Source organism: Lepidochelys olivacea, assembly GCF_965140295.1.
Source record: "Lepidochelys olivacea isolate rLepOli2 genome assembly, chromosome: 8".
Taxonomy (NCBI): domain Eukaryota; kingdom Metazoa; phylum Chordata; order Testudines; family Cheloniidae; genus Lepidochelys; species Lepidochelys olivacea.
Genome location: NC_140418.1, coordinates 88,347,918 through 88,372,904, shown reverse-complemented (window position 1 = coordinate 88,372,904; position 24,987 = coordinate 88,347,918). Strand labels below are relative to the sequence as shown.

The 24,987-nt window shown below is 42.1% G+C and overlaps 1 protein-coding gene across 2 annotated transcripts in view; it reads right to left on the bottom strand.

Moving 5' to 3' along the window:
• Positions 1-24,987, bottom strand: part of WLS (Wnt ligand secretion mediator) — a 69,891-nt gene that overhangs the window by 19,113 nt on the left and 25,791 nt on the right. For both annotated transcript variants that reach the window (XM_084636319.1, XM_084636320.1), the window contains exons 2-3: positions 11,197-11,469; positions 2,877-3,001 (exon numbers count right to left, since the gene is read on the bottom strand). In XM_084636319.1, coding sequence (XP_084492445.1) covers positions 2,877-3,001; positions 11,197-11,469 — 398 coding nt within the window. The remainder of the gene's footprint in view (positions 1-2,876; positions 3,002-11,196; positions 11,470-24,987) is intronic.

Genomic DNA, 24,987 nt, shown 5'->3' with positions numbered 1-24,987 from the left:
TTCAGACAGTCAACCAAGGAATTCCATCATGCATCTTGGGGGAGAACAAGTTTGGATCCTCCTGCTCTCTTCAGTGAAGCTGAGGCAAAGTGGTTGTTATGGAAGTATCTTGTAATTTCAACATGATTTTCCTTTATTCCTAGATTTGTACTTTGCTAAAAGATGCCTTAAATGAGCATTGCACCCATATGTCAAGTTTCAGGTTCCCCTCATTATCTTCTAGAATGCTTATCTTTTCTATGTTTGCAGCATTGACTGTGACAAAGCTACACACTTGAATTTTTGTTCAGTTTGTTACAACTTAATGAGAAACTAGATGGGCTCATTGAATGGTCCTGATGAAATGATGGTGTCTCCTGGAATCAGAGGCCTGGTCCCAATGCCTGTGATGACTTTGCCTTGCACCCAGTAACGCAGCCCGAGTCCACCACAGGATCATGTCCTTATTACAGTACATGACCTATTTGTGCCACATTTGTAAAAAACTACCTCAAAAGTTAGAATTGGAGAAAAGATCCTTCTTCATATAGAAAAGCAGACTTTAACTCAGAGTTTTAGATAGAGGCTCCATCAGGGATTCAGCATATTTATTATTTAAATGTTTTAAGAGCTTATCATAGTTTAGCCTTAAAACATATTTTGTATTAAAGTCACATTTCATTTTAAAACAGATTTAAAAAAAATTAGCAAAACAAGATCAGTTTGATTTTTAAATAAATAAGACCCTGGTATTTAATCACTTTTACTTAAATACAGTTATTTTATGCATTATTCCAGCTTGTATATGCAAGATGGCCATTAAATATAAACTCAGTACAATCCCTCAACAATCTCATAATCTCTGCCCCGCAGTCATTCTTTACCCTTCTCCTTAACCTCTCGCTCTCCTCTGGCTCTTTCCTCTCAATACAAGCATACTTTAGGCTCTCCCATCCTCAAAAGATATCCTTGACCTCTCTTGCCTCTCCAGCTACTGCCTCATCCACCCCCTTCATCCGCAAGCTCATCGATCAGATGTGCTGTCTACAAGCCCTGCTGGGAGTCTCTTCCAATTCCATTCTAGACCCTCTCCAATACAGCTTCCACCACTTGCACTCCACTGAAACAGTTCTCATTTCTCTAATGACCTCTTCCTACCCAAATTAGGATGGATTCTCTATCCTCAGTCTCCTTGACCCATTGGCCACTTTCAAGAGGAGGAGCATGGTTGACTATGCTGAAGTTCTTGTCCTGGCTTTTGTGACTCTGTCCTTTCCAGGTTCTCCCTCCCTCTGATCAGCCTTCCGCATGTCATTTGAAAGATCCTTTTCCAACTTCAGGAGGAAGTAGGACAGGTCCCACAAGGCTTTGTCCAGGTCTTCTCCCTCTACACCTTGCCTCTTGGCAATCTCACTCATTCACAAATACAAGTTCCACCATCATTTCCCTGCTGATGCTCTCTCTATTTTAGAGAGTAAAATCTTAGCCGGTCTTTCAGACATTTCCTCATGGACTTCCAGCTGTCAGCTTAAGCTCAACATGACCAACACAGAGGTAAGCACTCTAGATAGACACAGATCCTCACATCCAGGCTAAGTTTGATCAGTTCTTCCTGCATAATATCTTGAAGATACAGTCTCTCCATCTGCACATCTAAGATTCTTGTCCAGATCTTCAACACCCTCTTCCCTACATTTGTCAAGGCCAATCTTGCCCCACTTATATCCATTCAAAACATTGCTGCAAAGGTCATTTTCCTGACCCCTTATTTTGTCCAAATCACCCAGTATTTGTATCCCTCACTGGCTCCTCCTCTTCCATACATCAAACGCAAGAGTACTTGTCTTCACTTTCAAAGCCTACCCCCACATTCACTTCATGCTGAAATATTGACTTCCCTAGTCAATTCTGCCAATGGCCAGCTTTTGATACCCATGTGTTCAGTTTTCAAATGAGCACCTTCATGATTCCTCCCCACACTGCTTCTTACTCCCGGAAATAGTTCCCTGCAAACACCTACAAAGCTACCTCATTGATCTCTTTCAAATACTTAGTTAACGCTCTCCTTTGCCATCAAACCTACTCATACCCATAACCCCCAGCACCACCACCCAACTTGACAATAGACAGTCAGCTGGTACACTGACACCACTGCTCATTATGCTAATACTATCATTATTTCCTGGAGCTCCCCCATTCATCTGTTATATCTACCAATTGTTTCTTGTATTACATGGCTGCGAACTCTGAGGCAGGGATTATCTTTTTGTTCTGTATCTGTACAGCAGCCAGCACAGCGGGCCCCTGGTCCCTAACAGGACTCTCATGCACGAATATAACCACCACCATGGATGTGATTTGCTACAGGAAATGCCATTTCCGACTCCTCACCAGGAGCACAAAGAACTGGAATCACAGTTATCTTCCCCCAAATACTAGAATTACAAAAAGGAGAGTTACCTTTCCTTCTTCTTCCCACCTCCCGCATTACTCAACCTCAGGTACCCACTCAAGCAACCCACCAAGTCACAATTGTTAGCCCAGTGTTCACAACTCCTTAACACCTTATTGTAGTAGGGATTCCCCCCCCCAAAAAAAATTTTCCTTCCAGAACATGCAGTGATAAAAAAAAAAAAAATTCTTAAAGTAGACCTATAATGCTTTTAAAAAAATAAAATCAATTTAGACCCCAGGATTAATGACTACTTGGGATCCCAGTTTCATTCCTTAGAGAGAACACACTCTTGCCTTGGAGTCTTTGAAGTCAGTTTTATTGGCAGCATTCCCCTCTGCAACTCACATCCACTTACTGTACACCCAACAGAAACCTGGTAATGCTGAAAGCTGCAACTAAACACAATTCTAACAAAGAGCTCATAGAAACTAGCAATACCTACTTTTGGAGAGGCAAAAGAACATTTTAGCTTTCGGGTCTCTATCGCATGTGCCATTTCTTTCCATTCACTGAACATGTCATCACGATAGGCCAAGGACACATCAAGTGTAACTTCTGCATTGTCTTCTGCAAGAGTAACAACCAAGCTTATTATGAAAGGAACAGTATGTAACAAAAAAAGGTGCGAGAATAAATATTTTAGAACATAAGGATAAACTGATTTACATATGGTGATGGAAATCCCCCCATTCAACTCATATGGATATTTACCTTCTATAGCGGGGTCTCAAACACACATGCGGCCCGCGGAGTTATTTCCTGCGGCCCGCCATAGGTGCAGACTCCACCGGCAGCCAAGCTCCCCTCACCCCCTGCCCCCACCCCGAGCGTGCTGCATCCCCGCTCCTCTGCCTATCTCTCCACACTTCCTGCTGCTAAACAGCTGTTTGGCAGCGCTTAGGACTTTCCAGGAGTGGGGGGTGGGGGGAAGGAGCAGGAATGTGGCATGCTCGGGGGAGAAGGCGGAGAAGAGGTGGGGCCAGGGTGGGGATTTGGGGGAAGGGTGAAGTGGGGGTGGGGCAGCTTTAACCAAAGTAAATCTAAAAGTAAATGCGTGTTTTGTCATTTGAGTGAGGTGCATTACTGAGTGTTTATATTTTATTAAAACCCCCTCTTTGCATTAGTTTTAAAAAAGTTAATACATTGACTTTTAATAGCATACTATACTCCTCTTCATTTTTGACCATACTTTTGTATTGTTGTATGAAAAGGTTTCAGTGATGCGGCCCTCGGACCAACATACTAGTCCTCATGTGGCCCTTGTGGTGATTTGAGTTGGAGATCCCTGCTCTATAGGATGTTTATCTATTCTCCAGTAAGAATCCTAGAAGTCCAGGGTGACCGATCTTTATTGGTCACGAGTGTTGGGTATTCTTTTCTATGCTTGCTAACTTGTAGTCTTATGTAACCCGGCTCCTAGGGCACATGCACATGATCTGGCATCCTATGTCAAGGCTCTGCTGCCTCATGACTCACTTCACCATGGCTGCAATTGAATTTATATTATAGCTACCAATGAAAGCAGAACTCTCACTCAGTAACGGGCCCTACCCCACTTCACGTACTTATATTAAGTATAGTAAGATAGAACATGTTAAAAAACCTTAATGGACATTCTCTTCTGCTTTTCTCCCACTCATTCTTTTCCTGTCCATTTTCACCATTTCTCATGTCTTTCTCAGAAGAGTGTCTTTCTTCACCTCACATTTTGAAGCAGATGCAGAAAATGGTGGACAGGCCTGGAGCAGTAGTTGTTCAAAGTACAGGTTGCCACAAACAGCATCTGCTTTGAAATTCCCTAAAAGTGGAAGGTGGCATGGTTGCGAACGGACCAGAATCTCACCATGTGATAAGTCGCCACATACATTCCATCTAGTCTATTCAACTGAAGAGGTTTAGAAAGGCCATTTATATACAAACTATGAACAGATATGTTTTACAAAAGGGATCTTGAAACAAAATCCACCTAATCCCACCGTACTTATACAGTTCACATGGGTGCAGATTGACAAGGAACTCTGTACCCAACATATTCTTTTGAATCTCTGGCCCAAACCATGCATGCTGTGCTCTTTTGAGCAACTGGCCTTTACAGTTTACAAGGGATGATATTTCAAATCTACAATAGAATAAGAACAGATTCTTGAAGCTCTGCTTGGCCTACGCATGTGTCATCGTTTTCAGAGTTATGTTTTTGTTGGGATTATGTAATGGTACACTCATACAGAATGCTGGGAAGGGGTGTGGATGGGTTTGTGGTTTAGACTTGCTATTTATAGTGTGTTTGGAGGTGGCTCTCTCAAACTTTAATGTGGACGCCAACATGGTTTTTCTGAGCTGTTTTTGTCGCATGTGTGATCTGTGTCTTCCAAATCGATCATAAGTTCTGATATCCCAGAACTATCTTTGCAATAGTTAGTTAGGCTTCCTTGAAATATGAATACATGAGCTCAGGTCCACAGTTTTAGCATTTCAGCAAATAATGGCTAAATAGTCCAGTCAAACTTGGTCCCAAAAGCCCACCCACACACCCCAATTTTACAAACCATAAAATGGGAATATTCAGGACTTCAATTCCAGTGGGAACAGTTTTTAAAAACCACTTCATTTTTGCAAACTAAAACACTGCTGCATTATCACCGGTCATGAAAACCAGAAAGCAAAAAATTAAACTAGTATATTTTTGTACAAGCCAAGAGAAATGCAAAGAAGAAATATATTTGATTTTTCAAATGTTCAGAGTTTTATTAAGCAGTAGTATGGGATTATTCCACCCATCAGAGATGCAACCTGACTGAAGTGTCCCTTCAAATTGACAAGAACAGAAAGGTTCTTACGTACCAATACAGTATAAAGAGACTTGGATTCCCCACCTGGGTGCATGGGGGAGGCAGGGGTCAAAAATTATTTGATATATATACACACACAATTTCTGCTAAATACTTCAAACCATGAAAGGTTTGTAACTCCTACTTGTATTGGCTATACTAAACCCCTTAGACAGTTAACTGTTCTTCATACTTTTTGTTCAGCTGGGTAACATTGCTGATGTTGCAGATTTAAAAAAAAAAAAAAAAAAAACAGGGACCATGTATATAGTTAACATACTATAGTAAGGTGTGGAAATTGGAGCAAAAAGCAGACACCCCACTATGTTTGGCCACAAGACAAGGGAGTGGTTTTAAAACTGGATGTCAGACACAGATCATCGGAGGAACGAACAAAGAGACTCCCCATCAACATATTACTCGCTTCTTGTAATGCCCAATACACAGTATGTGCCTTCTTTACAGAAGTAAGGCACAACATTTGTCCTGAGGAACTTATACTTTAAGTTAAGTTAGAGAGGTGAACTGAGAATGGGGCATGGGAAAAGGGTACAACATACAAATAAAGTAGTCAAAATTGTGCTTCTTGAGCTAGTTGGTATAAATTGGCTGCCTATGAGGAATTTAGCATGGCAAAAAATTGGGTCTTCAAGGAGGGATTTAAATATAGAGGGTAGGGACCTTGCAGATGAAGTCACAAGAAATATTAAGACCTCTAAACAAAAGTCTCTGCCAAATGGCCCCCTCATATTCCATTAAGGGCTCATCTTCCAGTGGTCTTTTATCTTCTCTACTCCTGGCTTTTGGGTGCCTCCACTTCAGATCATATGGAGTGCTCTTTGAGCTCAGACAGCTGCAGGATGGGAACAGAGCCCATTCAAGATAGCGCCAGGTACTTTTGGGGATGAGAGTAAGGATTCCATCCCCCAAAACATAATCAGAACCAGGATAACAGGCAACACCTTCAAGGCTTTGGAGAGGAAGCCACACATCCTTCCTATAAAGGGAATTAAAGAGTCATGTATGGGCAGGGAAAGGTAGAGAGGAGTGTGAAGAGGGGGTAGTATCTTCTCCATACTTAAGGTATAGAGAAAGCAGGAGAGATTTCCGATTCAGGGAGAAAGAGAGAGTAGATGAGGAAGAGCAGCACCTCGCCTGTCTCTGAGTGCCCATAAATATATTTAGCTTGTCAAAATATCAATGTTCAGGGAATTAGTTACTTAGTTCCTCCATGTTGCATAGAATTCTCCAGTTTTCAGAACCATGTACAGCTGCAAAAACTCTGCGGTGGATGGGGTTACACACAAACATGGTATCCACCACCTCCTTTGGTGTCAAAACATGAGACTGGCCAGGCACCTATAACAGGCTACCGTATATAGTTAAGATTCAGATTAAGCATGTGTAGTTGTGAGGGTTTCCCTTCCACTTCCCCCCACTGCATGCTCAGACTAGATGAACCTTCCATAGATGCACAGGACACTTGTGCATAGAAAAGGTGGTTATGCAATTCCATTGTAAATGTAACAAGATGCTGCATGGATAACGGAGCCATGGCTGGAGAAAATTCCAGATTTCACATCCTCATAGCACCTCAGTTGTCAATACCAAAATGTGGTGAATAATAATCTGACCTGCCCCACTGGATTATTTTGAAACTCTCTAAATGAGAAAATAAACTTGTTTATACAGTAGGCAGTGTGCCAAGGATGACTGTCTCCTGGTACCCACGTTCTCCTAAGGCTTCCAGCCAGTCACAGACTTCTCCATGACAGTTTCATGGACATCCATAAGATAACTGAGGTCACAATTACAAGAGCCCTAAAGAAAGACGATTTAGCTCTCTTTGCATTCCCCACGTCACATCTCAATGTGTCTGGATTTTGAGGCTAGAGATTCAACTGCTAGGAGCTTTCACCCGACTCCCTTTAAACTGTTATGGGGGGGGGGGGGGTGAGTGTGTGTGTGTGAGTGTGTGTGTGTGAGAGAGAGAGAGACTCTAAAAATAGGGAAGTCATTTCACAGAATGACAGGTCTGTGCCAGCCGCATACTAATAGAGCAATCTGGAAAGACTTGCAACTAGAAAAAATTGTCAGTTTTGGCATTAGCAGACGGCTAGCAAAGGATAGAAGTACAAGCCAGCCAGCCTACGAAGAGCAACGGGCCAGCTCACACAAATCTCAGTAGGAGCATGCAGGGCTAGACGAACTATGGTGTGATTACCATCACCACTTTTTTTTTTTCCCTGAAGGAGATTTTTTTCCTTCCTGCTGACAGTACTGGAAACTTAAGTCATTCACATCTATTAGGATTTTTTAAGATTCACTTAAAATGTGTCTCCCCACCTTCACTTTTTTTATATTTATTTGGCTGAAAGTGTTTTACGTCCTTCACAAAACAGTTAGGGAATGTTGTAGGTAAAGTCACGCCATTGATTTACTACGTAATAAAATGCTGCCAGCACCTCCTGCTTATAAAGCACATTTCGTATAATCAATTTCAAGTGTTTTCCTCATTTTATACATGTTGAAACTGAGGCAGATATGTCAAGTGACTTGGCCAAGTTTGTAGCAAGAGTCGGGAATAAAACCAAGTCCAAGTTCACTAACTGTGAATAAAAGTAAATCCGTTCTCTGCATAAGAGGTTAAATATAACGTAGTCTGAGGAGGAGTGCTAATGTTCATTATTACTGATCTGGAAGACTGGACCATTGTGCACTGATGATGTACAACAGGCGAAGCTTGATAAACAAGGAAGTCCTACATCCTAGAAGGTACAGCAGACAAATACTGTGTCCAGTGATACAGCACATTATCTCTCTTCCACTAAGCATTCAGCTATAACCAATGTGGTGATGGCGGCAAGATGTTCAGACAGTTATTTCTATTACTTAAGACTAGAGAGGACTGAGGATTGGAAATTTAAGTTGAAGGACTTAAGTTATGAGAACAACAACTGATAGAATCTAATGCAAACCTATTAAGCAAGTGAAAGAGGATTTAAGCTGTTGTTGGATGTGTACCCAAATTGGAATATTACCTCCTGAATGCAAAGTTACTGCCGAAGGATCAAAGGCCAGAATGCATAAAAGTTTGGACGAGCATAAGTGCAGGCAATGGCCTGCTAGGTGCTGGGCTAAGTTGAGGCATGTGTACTGTAGGTCAGTCAAGAAACAGTTGGTTTGAAACCAGGTGCTTTATGGTGGAATGAGCACTGATGAGCTGAGTGGCATTTTACCCAGTCCCAAAAAGTTTCCAGTGTTCTCTAACTCAATGACAGGAATAAGATCTAATTGCACAGTAATAGAGTAACACTTCAGGTTTCAAAAGAAGCCTTTTGTGCCGACTCTAAACAAGCGATTTCTTGTGGTCAGAAACCAGATCACCACAATGCTCCCCCCCCCCCAGTTCTACTTCACTTTCAAGGTTGCTGCCAGCCAGCTAAATGTCAGATTACTGCATACAAACATTCCCTCAGCGAGTGCTATCCATCGTCCTGGTAACTAAGCTCTTTCAACAGCTGTGTTATTGATGGAGACTGGCCAATGTTATCCACACAGAGCATTTGTTTCATACAGTTTATGTGAATGAAACTTACTGCACTGAGATAAGACTGGAATTCTATTTGCAGTCATTACCTGCTTGACCAATTAAATGAAATATGCATGGCACATTTCAATAGCCAAATACAGACCATTTTAACCACTTCAGCAGTTCAGACTTCTTTGGCAGATTTCTCCATGCTCCCCATCTTTTGCAGAACAGTCAAACTGACCAAGAGGATTTGTTGTTTTCAATACTTGAGTAAACATTGCATTAAATAGGAATAGCCTGTTTAGATCCAGAAATTAGCCATTTTTAGAGAAAAGCCAAGCTCAGGCAGCTTTCAATGTGAGTTGAAAGACATAGAAAAAGGCAGTTTGCTCTTAAGTATCTGGATCCTTATCAAAGACCTAATCACATTCTAAAGATGTGCATGAAGGTGGTCTTCCTTTCTTCTGAAGGGCGTAATACCATTCAGCATTCCTGAAGGTATATTTTAGGGCTACCCAATTTGTGTTGCTTTGAGAAAAAACATCCTACAGAGTCCACTTGGGGCCACAGTGCCATGACTAGCATTTCATTCTACCAAAGGAAAGCCCCTGTTTAGTCAATGACCAAGTTCTAAAGTTATTAGACTGACATACATCCCCAACTTGTGGCATTCTAAACAGTCAGTGATGCATAATGAGCAAGCAGAGTAATACTAATTAAACTGTGGTAGAACTATGACAGTCTCCCATTATCCTTGCCCTATGGCTCAAATGGCAAAATTTAGAACTCTAACTGGTCAGAGGAAAAACCTACATCAAAAATAACATGAGTCACTGCAACCTTGTCACTGGAGCCCCGCTCCCCCTCTCCCCCAGGCAAATATTGTATACATACTCCCTCCCAGAATCCTAATATCAGATTCCTCAAAATAATCCAACTCAGCTAGAAAATTCGAGTACAGAGAAGTATTGCAAATACACTTTTGTTCAGCTCAAACAGCTTGCAGACCCCTAATGAACAGAGGTCCTGGCTTTTGCAGTGAAAAGTGAAAACCAGTTTAAGCAAGCATCAGAAAGTTACAGGGTCGCTGTTGAGTACAGATGAACATCCCTCTTATCCTTTCTCTGGTTTTCTGACTGTGCCTATGTAGATTTCAGTAGCCTTGAAAAGCTAATTTATAAATGCAAGGGATATGTGCTCACTAGAAGAAAAAAAAAAGAAGTGTAGATTTAATATGGTTGATTTTAGCTTTGTTAGGAGTACTACTGATTAATTTGTAACAACACTACATAATAATTTGGGACATGGATCTTAGGGGACTGACTTCCAAACAGTAGCATAATGGAGATCAACCATGCATTTTACCATTGCAAAGTCTTTCAGAATGAGCTCTTGAAGGAGGGGCCAGCGCATGTTCTCATCCAAAAACGTAAGGCTACTACACCCAGTAACAGCAAGGAGAGGACAGATTCATGTTCACTCAACAAGAGCAAGACTAAAACAGGAATGATCTCAAGGTAATGTTCGAACATATGAAAGAGTCAACTCCATATTTGTGCTCTCAAACTGAGGGAGTAAAGAAAAAGGCCATTTCTGATGGCAGATCAGAATTATGCTTCAGCATTCTTTGTTGGGAGGGAGAGGAAGAAGGAGGAGGAGGAGGAGAGTTCCTTATGCTAACTTTCCTTCCTTTATGGAGCTGTCCCCTCCCCACAATTTCTTTTTCAATGAGAAGGAGCTTCCCTAGCTCACACAAAATTTTAACAACTGACTATTCTTTCCACCAGCCATTCCAGCATTAGCACACTGCTTTATAGCCCATCCAGTAAAATGCTGCACGTCAGATTAAAATAGCACTATCTGGTTAGCATCACTAACCTAGCATAGTTTCTGGAACTTTTTTAATTTTCTCCCATGCAGAGGGAGATCATGGATCCCAGCTAGTGACCTTTGTTTTATGGTTCAAGTCCTAGTTCCACTAAGTCAGTGGATTGTTGCCATTGGACTTCAGTGGGAGCGGTATTAAAGCACAAAATAGTTTGTTACATAGTAGCATCTGACAAAGGGGGATTTGGAGAAGACACTGCTCTTACCATGGTCACTCCCTTTTGTATGGTTGGGGGATATTTTGATTTTTCCATGATTTTATACACAGTAAATAATCCATAAATTGACAGAGCCTCGGGACGTTAAAATTCTCCTTAAGATGATGGTTTGAAAAGGGAACAGCATTTATATGTTCTCAGTTCGTTCTCAGTTCCCATGTAGCTCAACTTTGTCTACATAGAGACAATTAAAATACATTTTAAGAGAAATTAAAAACAAAAAACCCCCACACACTATGGTCAAAGTTTTCTTGTACTGATCAAACATTTGGGGGGATACGGTGAGTGACATACTTATCTCATTGTTTTTCTTGAACGCAATGTCCAGCTGCAGAATAACAAGTATGAACTGGAACCAGGGACTCATCTCCTTGGTGGGGAGGGGGATGTGAACAGCAAACACAATGTCATTGGCTTCTATTTGTCTGCTCATTGCCTCGTCAAGATCTCGGATCCTCTCACACTGGTTGGGTCCCCAGGGCATTAGCCATTTGGTTTTGTGGTGGTTTTTCCGGACATCTACACATTTTATTGACAGGTAGGGCACAGCCGAAGTGGGACTTGGAGCTGAAATTGAAACAAGCCACATTTTTAGAATCTTTAACGTTACATGACTAACAGTTAATAAAACCAGATTATCCCCTCAACCCCACAGAAAAGTACAGGAGACCAGTTACAAGAGAGCAGTCATTGCTATTAGCCTTTTAAAAATACTTTAGGAATCCTTTCAACATATGCAAGAAGCAACACAGTAGTTACGTAAAGAAGTTTCTAGGTGAGAAAGTTTTAGCCTTGTTCCACTGACTAGGCATGCCAGTGGCATTTTGCATCACATGATGGAGTAGCCACTGTGACCAAGAGGGCCACTTTTAAAGGAGGCCAACCGGAAGTGAGGTGCAGAATGTAGTACGTCTATCCACTGGATCAGGCAGTGTTGTCCAAATTATGGCCCTTCTGAGTGACTAAAGGAAATGTGGTCTGAAAAGACATTTCTATAAACTGTGCGCTGTGATTTTACTAGATCAGTTGCTACATGGCATAGTGGAAGAACGTACAGATGTGAATGTGCCACCTATGCATTTCAACTTCTTTAAAGAGAAAGAGGCAATTACAGATTTTCAAAACTTAGCCTCTTTTCTTGTGCTTGTAATTATTTATTTGAGAGATAAAAAAACTAGCCAGAGGGTCATATTAGACATTAGACAACAATATATCTAATTTGTGGGTTCACTCATGTTACGTCACTTGCACATCTAGATACTTGTCCAAGGAGATTTCTAACATAAGAAGGGAGGCCAGGATGAGGCATTATAATAAACAAAAAGCCACATACATCTCAGCTTACTTTATCTAGCTAGAAAACATATCGCTCCGAGTTCTTAAATACAAAGCCCTTCCTTGCCTTTAGCCTTATTTCTGCAGAGAGAAATTTGAATGCAAGTTGTTTTTAAATTGCATCAGCATGATTTAGCCAGCTGAATGCATAGAGCTTGAGACGAGACACCATTTGGCTCCATCCACCCCAGTTGGTCAAGCCATGTTAACACATTTTAAACTGAATTAGTTTCAAAACAGCGCTCATGGTAACATTACTACCTCTGGATTAACTAATGACTTCCATTCATGGCAACAGGTCTCTAGGAGACACCATCACTCACAGGAAATTTTGATAGATAGGCTTTACAAACCAGGAGTAAGAGGCTTTATTGCGCTTTTTGTAGCTTGCTAGAAATGTCACCTTAAAAATCTCTGGGCTGTGAGGCTCCCAGTCTTTGCAGTCACTAATTCAAGTTTCTGCAGTTGTGCCATACTTGCATCCTGTGCAGCTGGGGCCAGAGATATCACAATGCCTTTTCACAAGAGTTAGCAACTCGGATGCCTTTTCAGTGGGTGCTACAGAGTTGTAGCAACAACAGATGAGGCTTCCCCTCAACTTTGACTCTGCCCATCAAGTGAAACCTTGGGGAACAGCAGCAAAGTGGTAGAGGAAAGAGTCTGCAGGACTGTCAAGGTTGACACATTGGGTTCAGATAAACGCATGACCTCATGCTCATGATGTGCATTTAGGGGGGGAGAATGCTCTTCCCAGAGAGTTACCAGAGTAAGTGGCCTGTGCATTAGAGTTCTGCAAAATGTGGCGGTAGAGCTGGCATGAATGCTCTCAGTCTGCAGAGCTACACTATACCATTATGCAACCTTCAGACTGTAGTAGCCACCCATCAACCTCTATCTGCTGGATATTCTCCTATATGCTGCGGGATGAGGTGGGCCGGGGGGTGGGGGGGAAGAGATCTACACATCTTCAAATTAGGCATCCAGATATGTTCCTACAGTGTGGAAAAACTCCCTGCACAATTGTGCTTTTTGGTAAGAACTCCCTGCCCAACCCAAGGCAGCAACACTGCACTAGATTTGCGGCATGCAAGACCTTACATCGAATCACAGCACTGGAAGGAACCTCGAGAAGTCATCTAGGCCAGTCCCCTGCACTCAAGGCAGGGCTCAGCATTATCTAGACCGGGGTGGGCAAACTTTTTGGCCTGAGGGCCACATCGGGGTTCCAAAACTGTATGGAGGGCCAGGTAAGGAAGGCTGTACCTCCCCAAACAGCCTGGCCCCCACCCCCTTGTTAGGATATAGATATTCAGGCCTGTCTGTAAAGGCCTGTACTCTAAGAATTTAGGTGTATTCTTATCACTTGGCTAGTGATAGAGGTATAAAAGAAAGAATCAAAACCACTGTCTGCCAGTGTAAGGGCCTTCTCTTACTGTGACAGTTTGTGGCCCTGTGCTTAGGCTCAGGCCTTTGGCTAAGCAGCAGAGGCAGCCATAAGCTGGGAAGCGAATGGTCATATCCTCGCATTCCAAACTAGTCACATTGAAATAAGGTGCTATTGGGCTGTTAGGCACTATCAGGACAGGATTGTATTCCTATCACCTCCAGAGAAAGGGAAGTGCCTAGAAAATGTAAAAGGAAACTTAGTTTGATAGCATCCTGTCTGGCAAGAACTCACTTATCAATAGCTGGGATGTGAAATCCTCACTTCTGTATTGTTTTGTCATTATAGTTCCCACTTTGCTGTTGTTTGTCTGTATAATCTCTGTCTGGTTCTGTGATTGTTCCTGTCTGCTGTATAATTAATTTTGCTGGGTGTAAACTAATTGAGGTGGTGGGATATAATTGGTTACATAATCATGTTACAATATGTTAGGATTGGTTAGTTAAATTTCAGGAAAATGATTGGTTAAGGTATAGCTAAGCAGAACTCAAGTTTTACTATATAATCTGTAGTCAATGAGGAAGTGACTGGGTGGGGGGGGGGGGGTGGGCATGGGCATGGGGGTGTGTGAGATGGGAACAGGGAATGGGGGTAAGAAAATTGGAATCATGTTTTGCTAAAGGGGGAGATGGGAACAGGGAATGGGGATAAGAAAATTGGAATCATGTTTTGCTAAAGGGGGAAATGGGAACAGGGAATGGGAGTAAGGAAGTTGGAATCATGTTTGGCTAAGGGTAGGAATGGGAACAGGGACACAGGTGTAAGGCTTTGTGGTGTCAGAGCTGGGAAGGAGGATACTAAGGAAGGAAACTGGAATCATGCTTGCTGGAAGTTCACCCCAATAAACATCGAATTGTTTGCACCTTTGGACTTCGGGTATTGTTGCTCTCTGTTCATGTGAGAAGGACCAGGGAAGTAAGTGGGTGAAGGAATAAGCCCCCTAACACCCCTATCTGCCCCCTCCCACTTTCCACCCCCTGACTGCCCCCCTCAGAACTACCGACCCATCCAACCCCCTCTGCTCCTTGTCCCCTAACCGCCCCCTCCTGGGGTCCCCTGCCCCTAACCACCCTCCCCAGGACCCCGCCCAACGCTCCCCCCGCTCCCTGTCCCCTTACCATGCTGCTCAGAGCACCAGGACTGGCAGCCACGCCATCAGACCGGAGCCAGCCACACAGCTGCACAGCCCGGCAGGAGCTCGCAGCCCCACTGCCCAGAGCGCTGGTGGCACAGCAAGTGAGGCTGCAGGGGTGGAGGTGTGGGAGGACGACATGACAGCAGGGGAAGAGGCCGGGGGCTAGCCTCCCCGGCCAGGAGCTCAAGGGCTGGGCAGGATGGTCCCGCGGGCTGGATGTGGCCAGCAGGCTGTAGTTTGCCCACCTCTGACAGATGTTTGTCTAACCTGCTTTTAAAAATCTCCATGATGGAGATTCCACAACCTCCCTTGACAATTTATTCCAGTGCTTAAGATGTTTTCTAGACCCTTAATCATTTTTGTTGCTTTTCTCTGGACTTTCTCCAATTTGTCCACATCTTTCCTGACATGTAGTGTGTCCATTTCTGGGCACTACACTCCAGCTGAGGCCTACACAGCATGGATTAGAGCGGAAGAATTATTTTCCATGTCTTGCTTACAACACTCCTGCGAATACATCCCAGAATGATGTTTGCCTTTTTTTTGTTTGCGCACAAGTTTTATACTGTTGACTCATCTTTAGCTTGTGATCCACTATGACCCAGCTCCCTTTCTGCAGTACTCCTTCCTAGACAGTCATTTCCCCATTTTGTATGTGTGCAACTGATTGTTCTTTCCTAAGTGCAGTACTTTGCATTTGTCCTTAATGAATTTTATTCTATTTACATCTCAGATCATTTCTCCCGTTTGCCCAGATCATTTTGAATTTTAATCCTATCCTCCAAAGCACTTGCAAACTCCTCCCAGCTTGGTATCATTTGCAAACTTTATAAAAGTACTCTCTATACCATTTCTAAATCATTGATGAAGATATTAAACAGAACTGGATCCAGAACTGATCCCTGTGAAACCCTCCTATATGCCTCTCCAGCTTGACTGTAAACCACTAATAACTATTCTTTGGGAATGGTTTTCCAACCAGTTACGCACCTACCTTATAACAGCTCCATATAGGGCTGTATTTCCCTAGTTTGTTTACGCCCAGGAATGTAGGGGTCAGAAGAATATAGCCTCTCTCTCTCACGTTTGTGAAGAGGTGTGGCAGCAGATTAGTTGAATGGAGACAAGAATGCACAGAAATTGCCTCTTCGAGTTTGGTTGGCATGAGAGACAGAGCCCTACCAAATGAAGATCAGCATATTGCCAATAAAAATACTGTTTCTTTAAAGACTTCTATGAGGAGAAGTTTCTCAAAATGTACAGTCCCCATGTTCAGTTAGCATATTAATAAATTACCCAAGAGGCTTATATTCCAACAAATATTTATCCTTCATGGCCCAGTTTCTGCTTAATCTTGCCGCAAAGTTAAAAAGTGCTCAAGTAGGTAAGCAGACATAGGAGTGTGACTTCACAGTGGGATCAAAATAAGATTAGCTGGTGGAAAAGGAATAAATGGATTCAGCTCCAGGTACTTTCAACAATAACAGAGATGAACTGAATATTATTGGTCGCAGCAATTTATTTTGCACACATTCCCTTTCAATATGTCCCAATGAGCAAGTCCCCGTGTAAAGCTCATTTCAGTAACTGATAAATAACCGTATCATGCAGATGAGACAATGACCTACTCTGATTAACTGAATCAAAACATGTTGCTCAGGTAAAAGTGTATTTCTCTTGCTGCTGGATCATGACTTAAAAAGCAAAAAAAAAAAAGCAAGTTGGACAGTACAATGAGTGTCTAAAGCTACTGTCCCATCTGGAAGACAACCATGAATTTAACAGTTTCTAGCACTGAAATTCAGTGCTGCTGCATTCATCATCCTCTCTCCCCCTGCCCTAGCCCCCAGAACAGATCTGATTTCCCTATGTGTGAGTGAGTAAGTCACAGACCCGTTACACTACACAGCTATAACCAGTTCAGAGGACACACAATTACAACTTGGATAAAGAGCTCAAGTGTAGATGGGACCTAACCCTGTTATGCAGGCAGGGCTATATTCAGTCTACACTACAAGATTTATCTGTGTTACAATCAGATTATTTTATGTAATTAGCGTAGAGAAGGTTTATTTGGACAAAACAAGGAAACCCAATTATGTTGGATTGCCATTGTATTCATACCCAATGGCCTTGTCTACATTATGCTGTTTTTCCATGAAAATTTCCCACCATTGCTATCAGCTTAGTGGTCGCAATGGTAGAGAACACTATTGTAGACAGACCAGCAGTTACCAGCCACTTTGTGGTCTAAAACTTATTCAGAGACCGTTTAGACAACAGTGACTAAGGGCGTGTCTACACTTGCCATTTAAAGCGTAAAAAGTCCTTTTTGCACAAACACCATGGGAGCATCTACACTTGCTAATGACTTTTTGCAGAGAAACTCAGAAGTTTCACTGCAAAAAGAAAACCACCGCCACGAGAGGCGTACCGCTCTTACCGGTGATGCTTTTGTAGTGAGATACAAGTGAAGACACGTTCTTCCTGTTTATACAGCTTTTAGCCTCCGGGGGATCTCCCACAATGCCTAGGGGACCAGCAGCTCGGACGCCAGGTAAACAGACATCCACCCCTCCCCCTGTAAAGCCCCGGGAACTCTGAAACTCCCCTTCTTATTTTCTTGGCAAGTGCTCACTTATCTGGCCAGGCGACAATGCCTGCTCCATGGAGCAAACGATCCCCTGCTTGGAGCAATACTGAGCTACTGGAGCTTATCAGTGTTTGGGGGAATAGGAGGCTGTGTAGTGACCCAGAATGCCTGGCAATCACACCCCCCTCCTCCCACAAGACCCATCATCAAACTGGAGAGAGCTGCACTGTGGGATAGCTGCCCTAGAGCGCTGCTCTCATCGGGGATGGAAGTGCTGCTAATGTAAACACCCTGACGCCTCCAGAATTAAGCGAGTACACAAACCAGCGCTTTACTTTCACCAGTTCCCTATCACAGCGCAAAAATTCTGCAAGTGTAGACATCGCCTAAGACATCTGATCACTAGTGGTCTCACCATTGCCTAGGTTCTGCAGCCCAGGTGAAACCTAATACCACCCACTGGCTCCTCACACAAAGCAGAAGTTGGTGCAGTAAGGTTCTCTGAAGTTCCTTGCTCTTCCAGGTGGACTGGTAACAGCTGAGGAGAAATGTTTTGTATGGAGATTTATTTTATTGTGTTAAGTCAGAACACCACCAGGACACTTGGGATTCATGGCAGTTTTAGCAGCTCTCTTTGAATGCTTCAAAAATATGCTGTTCTGTGCCCTTGCTGCTCATCTTTTGAGGACATGTGGAGAAGTAAAGAGAAATTTATAAGACATCTAGATTCTGAAGCTGTCTGGCAGCACTTCAGAGATCAGCAAGTTTTACTCCATGGCACAAACTATGTTTTATCCCAGTGGAATGACTAGTGTCTAATCTAGACTACTACCCACTTCAAAGCAATGGTGGGCCAGAGATGTGACTGAAAGCAAGCACTTGGGGTCCTAGTCTCCTCTCACTTAAACTAGTTTTGCACAAGTGAACCTCCATGGTCTTTAATAGTTACTCCTGATTTACACCAATGTGAGAAAAGAGTTACTCCCTTAGACTTAAAAGGTAAATAAAACAGATGAAACCCCAACAAATCTTTCAGTACTGGATGTAGGAATCAAAGAATTTGATGGTGTTCGGGGGTTTTTAAAGTTCTTCTTCTCTCTTAGAAAAAGTTTTTGTTTTAACATCGCTTCTACTATGCAAACAGTGATAATTCTTGTGTGAAAGTAGTTCTGCCATGTTTCTAATGTCACCTGGGAAATAAATATTTTAAAACTACACATATGCATCAGAGAACTCACAAACCCTGGAGCTAAGTGGAACTGGAATTATTCTGATTCTGAATCAGGCAATCATGATTTTGAGAGGGTTCTAACTATGACAGAGTTCTCCCATTCCTAGCTGAGTGTTCATATTCCTGCAGTCTTGTGTGATACACAGTAGGACTTATTTTCCAGAGTGGGAAGTGGCAGTACAAAAATTGAACCAGGAAAAAAGAAGAAGTTTTGTGCTTTTCACAGCATTTGGGCATTTCATGAAGCATGCAATCACTTCCAGATTGGTGCTTCTAAAGACAAACAAACATTCTCTACATACAAAGCAGAAAACGTGTCAGGGAAACTACCCCATCTGTGGCATTTAAAAAGGAGAAGAGAGGACCAGCTAACATTAAACGAAAACATTCTTGCTGCTTCTGCTTAAACCAAAGTCTAAAAAGCCAGGGCTCTGGTATCAATTGGTTATGGAAATTGTGGCATCACAAAAATGTTGTATTATGTTGTTAAATGAAAACAATCTTTTTCCTCTTTACAACCAACTGCCATTAGTATAAAAAAAAATCAAAAATACCCCCCAAAAGAATCTTAGAATATATGACACACTGTCTCTAGATACACGACATTTAGAGTACAATCAGGTTATTATGACCAGAAGGGAAAGCGTTTGCATTGGCCCCAATCCAGGAAAGCATCTGAAACATGTTGAACTTTACATTTGATTTCAGTGGGATGTAAGGACCGTCTTAAATAGTGATTACCTAAATTAGGGTCAGAGGTTCGGAGATGCAAAACATCTCAATTTAATAAATGTTTGCCCTAGTACACAAAGAGTAATAATAAGTGTGGTACGCATTTATCTGGTCTCCCACCAGTTCACTTTTAATGGTCATTACAATTAGCAACTGAGCTACAACTCTCAGTAGAGTGAGGCAATCAAGACATTCCTTAAATGTTATATTCCTTTCCCCACCACCACCATCGCTACCCCCCATTAAAAACCCACAGCCAATATTTTAAAAAAGGAAGTGACATCAGCCTGCATTCTGGTTCATCCAGTAGAGCTCTCTGGCATTTTCTCAAATATCACAACACTTGGTAAGTGCTGGAAGTCATAATAGGTCTAAAATATTATGACAAGTGTTTACAGTATAAGGCTATGTCTAGATGTGCATTATACCAAATAAACTAAAAAGAGAGGTCACTACAAACCAGAACACACTCCACGATTCTTCATAGCAACCAATTCAATATAGTTTGAGCTCTCAATAACGTCCACTAGATCATTCCTACCACAGTGCTAGTTTAACAACTGATATCCAGCTTTCTGAAGCATTACAAGTGATATAGCATTAATATAAGATACTCCGTATTGCATTTATTTCAATTATCCAGTTTTTTTGAAATCAGAGCTAGAGCTGGTCAGAGAAGTATTTTCTGAAAAAAAATGTTCTTTTGATTTTTGTTTCATTGAAACACCAGAACGTTTTGAAAAGTGAAAAATTTTCCACATACAAAAAATTAAAAAAAAATTCCCCAAACTAAACTTTTTGTGTACCAAAACAAACAGCTTTCCTCAGAATCATTACAGATGATGTCAACAAGTGCCCTGCTGATATGAAAATATAAATGGAAACTTCATCTAAAATTACTTGAAAGGGAAAGGATTCAAAACACCCCTTCCAACCATTTACAAATTTTCACTCTATCACCTAGAGAGGGGAGAAAGAAAAATAGCATGCAGAATGCCAGTGATCCATGTCAAAACATCTACAGGAAGAAAACGACATAGTAAGTGTGGTCATTTTAAATATGAAAGAAGGGGGCTAGAGTCAATGCAGACTCTAAGCTCCTACAGAATTCTGTTTTCATGCTGTCACCACTAGCTCTCAACAACCAGTAAAGAACTTGCTGGTAATGCTTTTTGGTATGTTGATTTACTCACAAAGTAATAAAACCCACATGCAGATTGCAGCAGTTCCAGTCATACAGCAAGGTGTAGGAATTCACAGGACAAAATCCTGGTCAGTCTGATTTTTATAATTAGTTGGAACACACACGCCAGCAAGCTCAAACACAGATAAAATGGCTCAAGAATCAGACAGACATCACATATATACAGATTTTATTAAAGCTAATGTTTAAAAATCAAATTTACACAGGTTAAGAGGGAAGGTACTGTACATCTGGGGTCAGACTTATACACAGGTCTACTCGAACAATTTTTAAAAAGTGAGTACTGCCCCTTTGGTCTATTTGGCTGAGCTGATTTGTAAAATGAGAGTTTAGATTTATGACAAAGTTATTATAACTGACAAGAACAAGGCCTGGTCTACACTAGAAAAATCAGATCACAACTATAAATCGCTCAGGGGTGTGAAAAGACCACATTGATCTGGCTAGTTAAGCAGACATAAGTCCCACGCAGACAGTGCTAGGTCAAGGAAGACTTCTTCCATCAACCTAGCTAGTGCCTCTTGGAGAGACTGATTACCTATGCCAACAGGAGACCCTTGTAGGTAGTACTTACACTTACGCCCTACAGTGGTGCAGCTGTGCTGCTGTAGTGCTTTAAGTGTAGACAAGCCCCAAAGTGCTCATTAGGGCAAGAAATGTGGGTTATTCCAAGAGCAGGCTGGACAGTTGAAGCTCAAAGGGAAGTTTTCTGGGGCGGGGGGCTACTACCGTCACAATTTTATTTCAAAACATTATCTGCAGGTACTTGGATGAACCGAGAAACAGAGCAACATAGCCAATACATGCAGTACTGTAACCAGGGTGGGGCAAACGGGGCAGCCACCCAGGGCGCAAAGTCATGGGGGCAGAAAAATGCTGGGGTGTAGAACTTCCTTTTGTAGCAAAATCCCTCCAGAGGTAAGAAGCAGGATTGAAGACAATATGGAGATGAGGCATCAGCCTTTTATAGTCTCTTGCCATGTGGTCTCTTTCTTTCTTTGACCCAAAGACAAGCTGTCCATCACATGGCATGGAAAAACCTCAGAGTTCTGTCCATAGGCATGTCTCTGAATGCCTTGCTGAGTCACAAAGTGTGTGTGCAAAAAGAAAAGGAGTACTTGTGGCACCTTAGAGACTAACAAATTTATTTGAGCGTAAGCTTTTGTGAGCTACAGCTCACTTCATCGGGTGCATCCGATGAAGTGAGCTGTAGCTCACGAAAGCTTATGCTCAAATAAATTTGTTAGTCTCTAAGGTGCCACAAGTACTCCTTTTCTTTTTGCGGATACAGACTAACAGGGCTTCTACTCTGAAAGGTGTGTCTGCCTTCTTTCAATGGGTCAATTGTGTAGCTGATGGTTCTTAATGGGCCATCAAGCAGGCTAGGCAGAGCTGACGCCAACTTGTCTGGTGTGTCTCCCAGAAGCATAGCATAAGTTTGAACTACAGACAGTATAGAGCTAATACTTATAACCTTAAATACAAAAATGATACATGCACACAGATAACATAATCATAACCAGCAAACTAGAACCTTGTCTTAGACACCTTATTTGACCCCCTTTATACAAGATTTGGTGCCACTACAGGACCTTGGTTGCAATGATGATCTATATGGTTCCTGTTCATGTCAATAACGTCACATGGGGAAAAAACCCAGCAGGGGGTGCAAATATGCTTGCTGTCCCTGGGCACTAAAATGTCTAGTTACAGCTCTGAATGGGTTTCATCTGGGAAGGTTATTAAAGGCAGTTAGCTACAGAACAGATCACACAACTTTTGATCTTTTTGTCACAAAGATCCCTTTTGTTGTCTCTGCCCTCCACTATAAAAACCATACAGACCTGACTAAGTCGTGTCCAGATGGCCCTTTATGCCATTGTAGCACCATCAAGGCAGTGGATCTCCTCAGACATATACTGCCCCTCTCCAATAGTCCCTAAACTGCATTCCATCTAGTCACTGCTTCCACAGGCCCCACTAGGGAGCCATGAGAAGCAAAGTATAGGCTACCACAGCCCCAGCAAAAACAAATCCCTGATAATTCTATGGTTAAAGCCTGTGTCTTTGTTTTTTTCCATCCCCCACCACCCCATTAAATATGCACCTTCGCAGTAGAGTGTTAAATTCCTTTAGCCCCACAAGACAGTAATCTAGCACTGATGACTAACAAAAAACCAGCAGCTTTGCATGAAGAGTTTGAATTCTAGTTTTGTTTTTTTAAATAAAAAGAAAAAAAAACTCTCCTGGAGCTTTTATACACATTGTAAGGTCTTTGATTTAAAGCAGGCATTTCTGAATTAAGAAGGATCATGATTTCTTCTTTAATGTTTCCTGCTTTGATGCAACTCATTATGGCTTTAAATATATGTTTTCATTGCTGGCTGATTATAATTTTAGATACTTGGCCTGCAACCTCAGATATCTCCCCAGCCAAAGTTATAGCTCTGAGAAAGAAAAGACAATCTCTATATATTTCTTGTCAGGAACTGTACACCAAACAAGCATTGCCACTTGGCTTACTTTACTTGTTTGGCTCAGATCCCATTAAATTGGAGAAAGCGTTAAACCAAGTGGAGAAAACGGTTTGTGAAACTGCAGCCAAGTCAACTAACAGTATTACAAAGTGCTATGCAAAACAACTCTACCATAAAGAGATTTCAGTTAAATATTGGTGGCAAAGCATGCTGTTTTTAACCATGCTGTTTACATGCTTGCATTTGGTTCAGTTGTACATGTGCCTTGGTATATTTCAGTAGAAAGGTCATTAAAAATGACATTTCTGAGCATAATACAGTGTGGTATTGCTAGCCTGAGATCTACAATTGCTGTTGTAATGAAAAACAAATGCAGTAATTACTATTTAGATAATTTACTAGAGGTAACCAAGTACAAGGACTATTAATCTGGAAGTGTCATAGAATGGGCAGCTTTTCAGAAATTCTTTAGTGTAGGTCAGTAGTTCTCAACCAGGGGTACCACATACCCCCAAGGGTATACAGAGGTCTTCTAGGGGGTCATGAACTCATCTAGATACTTGACTAGTTTTACAACAGGCTACATAAAAAGCACTAGCTAAATCAGTACAAACTGAAATTTCATATGATTAGTTATTTATACTGCTCTATACTCTACACACTGAAATACAAGTACAATATTTATATTCCGATTGATTTATTTTATAATTATATGGTAAAAATGAGACAGTAAGCAATTTTTCAGTAATAGTGTGCTTTGACACTTTTATATTTTTAGGTCTGATTGTTAATATAAGAAAAGGAGCAGACAAACTGAATTATAATGAATGTGCTGATAGTAGTGCAAATACCTCGGACTCCTCAGTTAAGAACTTACATGAAGATAATGCCGCCACCAGTTCCAGTGCATGCAATAAACTGAGTAATGACCAACAGAAACAGACTGTCTCTTAGGCCATGTCTACACTATGAAAGTACTCCGATTTTACAGACATCAATTTTTGGGGACAGTCAAGTGCATGCGTCCACACTAAGCACATTAATTCGGTGGTGTGTGTCCACAGTACCGTGGCAAGCATCGACATTCCGAGCAGTGCACTGTGGGTAGCTATCCCATAGTTCCCGCTGCCCATTGGAATTCTGGGCTGAGCTCCCAATGCCTGATGCAGCCAAAAATTTGTTGCCGGTGATTTGGGTAAATGTCGTCAGTCAACCCTCCCTCCCTCCGGGAAAGCAACAGCAGACAATCATTTCATGCCCTTTTCCCTGGATTGCCCAAGCAGACGCCATAGCACAGCAAGCATGGAGCCCGTTCAGCTCACTGCAGCAGTTATGACCACTGTAAACACCTCGTGCATTATTGTACAGAACCAGCACCTGAAAAAACAGGCAAGGAGGTGACGGAAGCATGATGATGAGGACATGAACTCCGTTTTCTCTAAAACCACAGTCCCCAGCAATTTGGAGATCATGGTGTTAATGGGGCAGGCTCATGCTGTGAAACGTTGATTCTGGGCCCGGGAAACAAGCACAGACTGGTGGGACCGCACAGTGTTGCGGGTCTGGGATGACTCCCAGTGGCTGCGAAACTTTCGCATGTGTAATGACACTTTCATGGAACTTTGTGACTTGCTTTCCCCTGCCCTGAAGCGCAAGAATGCCAAGATGAGAGCAGCCCTCACAGTTCACAAGCGAGTGGCAATAGCCCTGTGGAAGCTTGCAACACCAGACAGCTACCAGTCAGCTGGTAATCAATTCAGAGTGGGCAAATCTACTGTGGGGGTTGCTGTGATGCACGTAGCCAAACACAATCATTGAGCTGCTGCTATCAAAGCTAGTGACTCTGGGAAATGTGCAGGTCATACTAGATGGCTTTGCTGCAATGGGATTCCCTAACTGTGGTGGAGCTATAGATGGAATGCATATCCCTATCT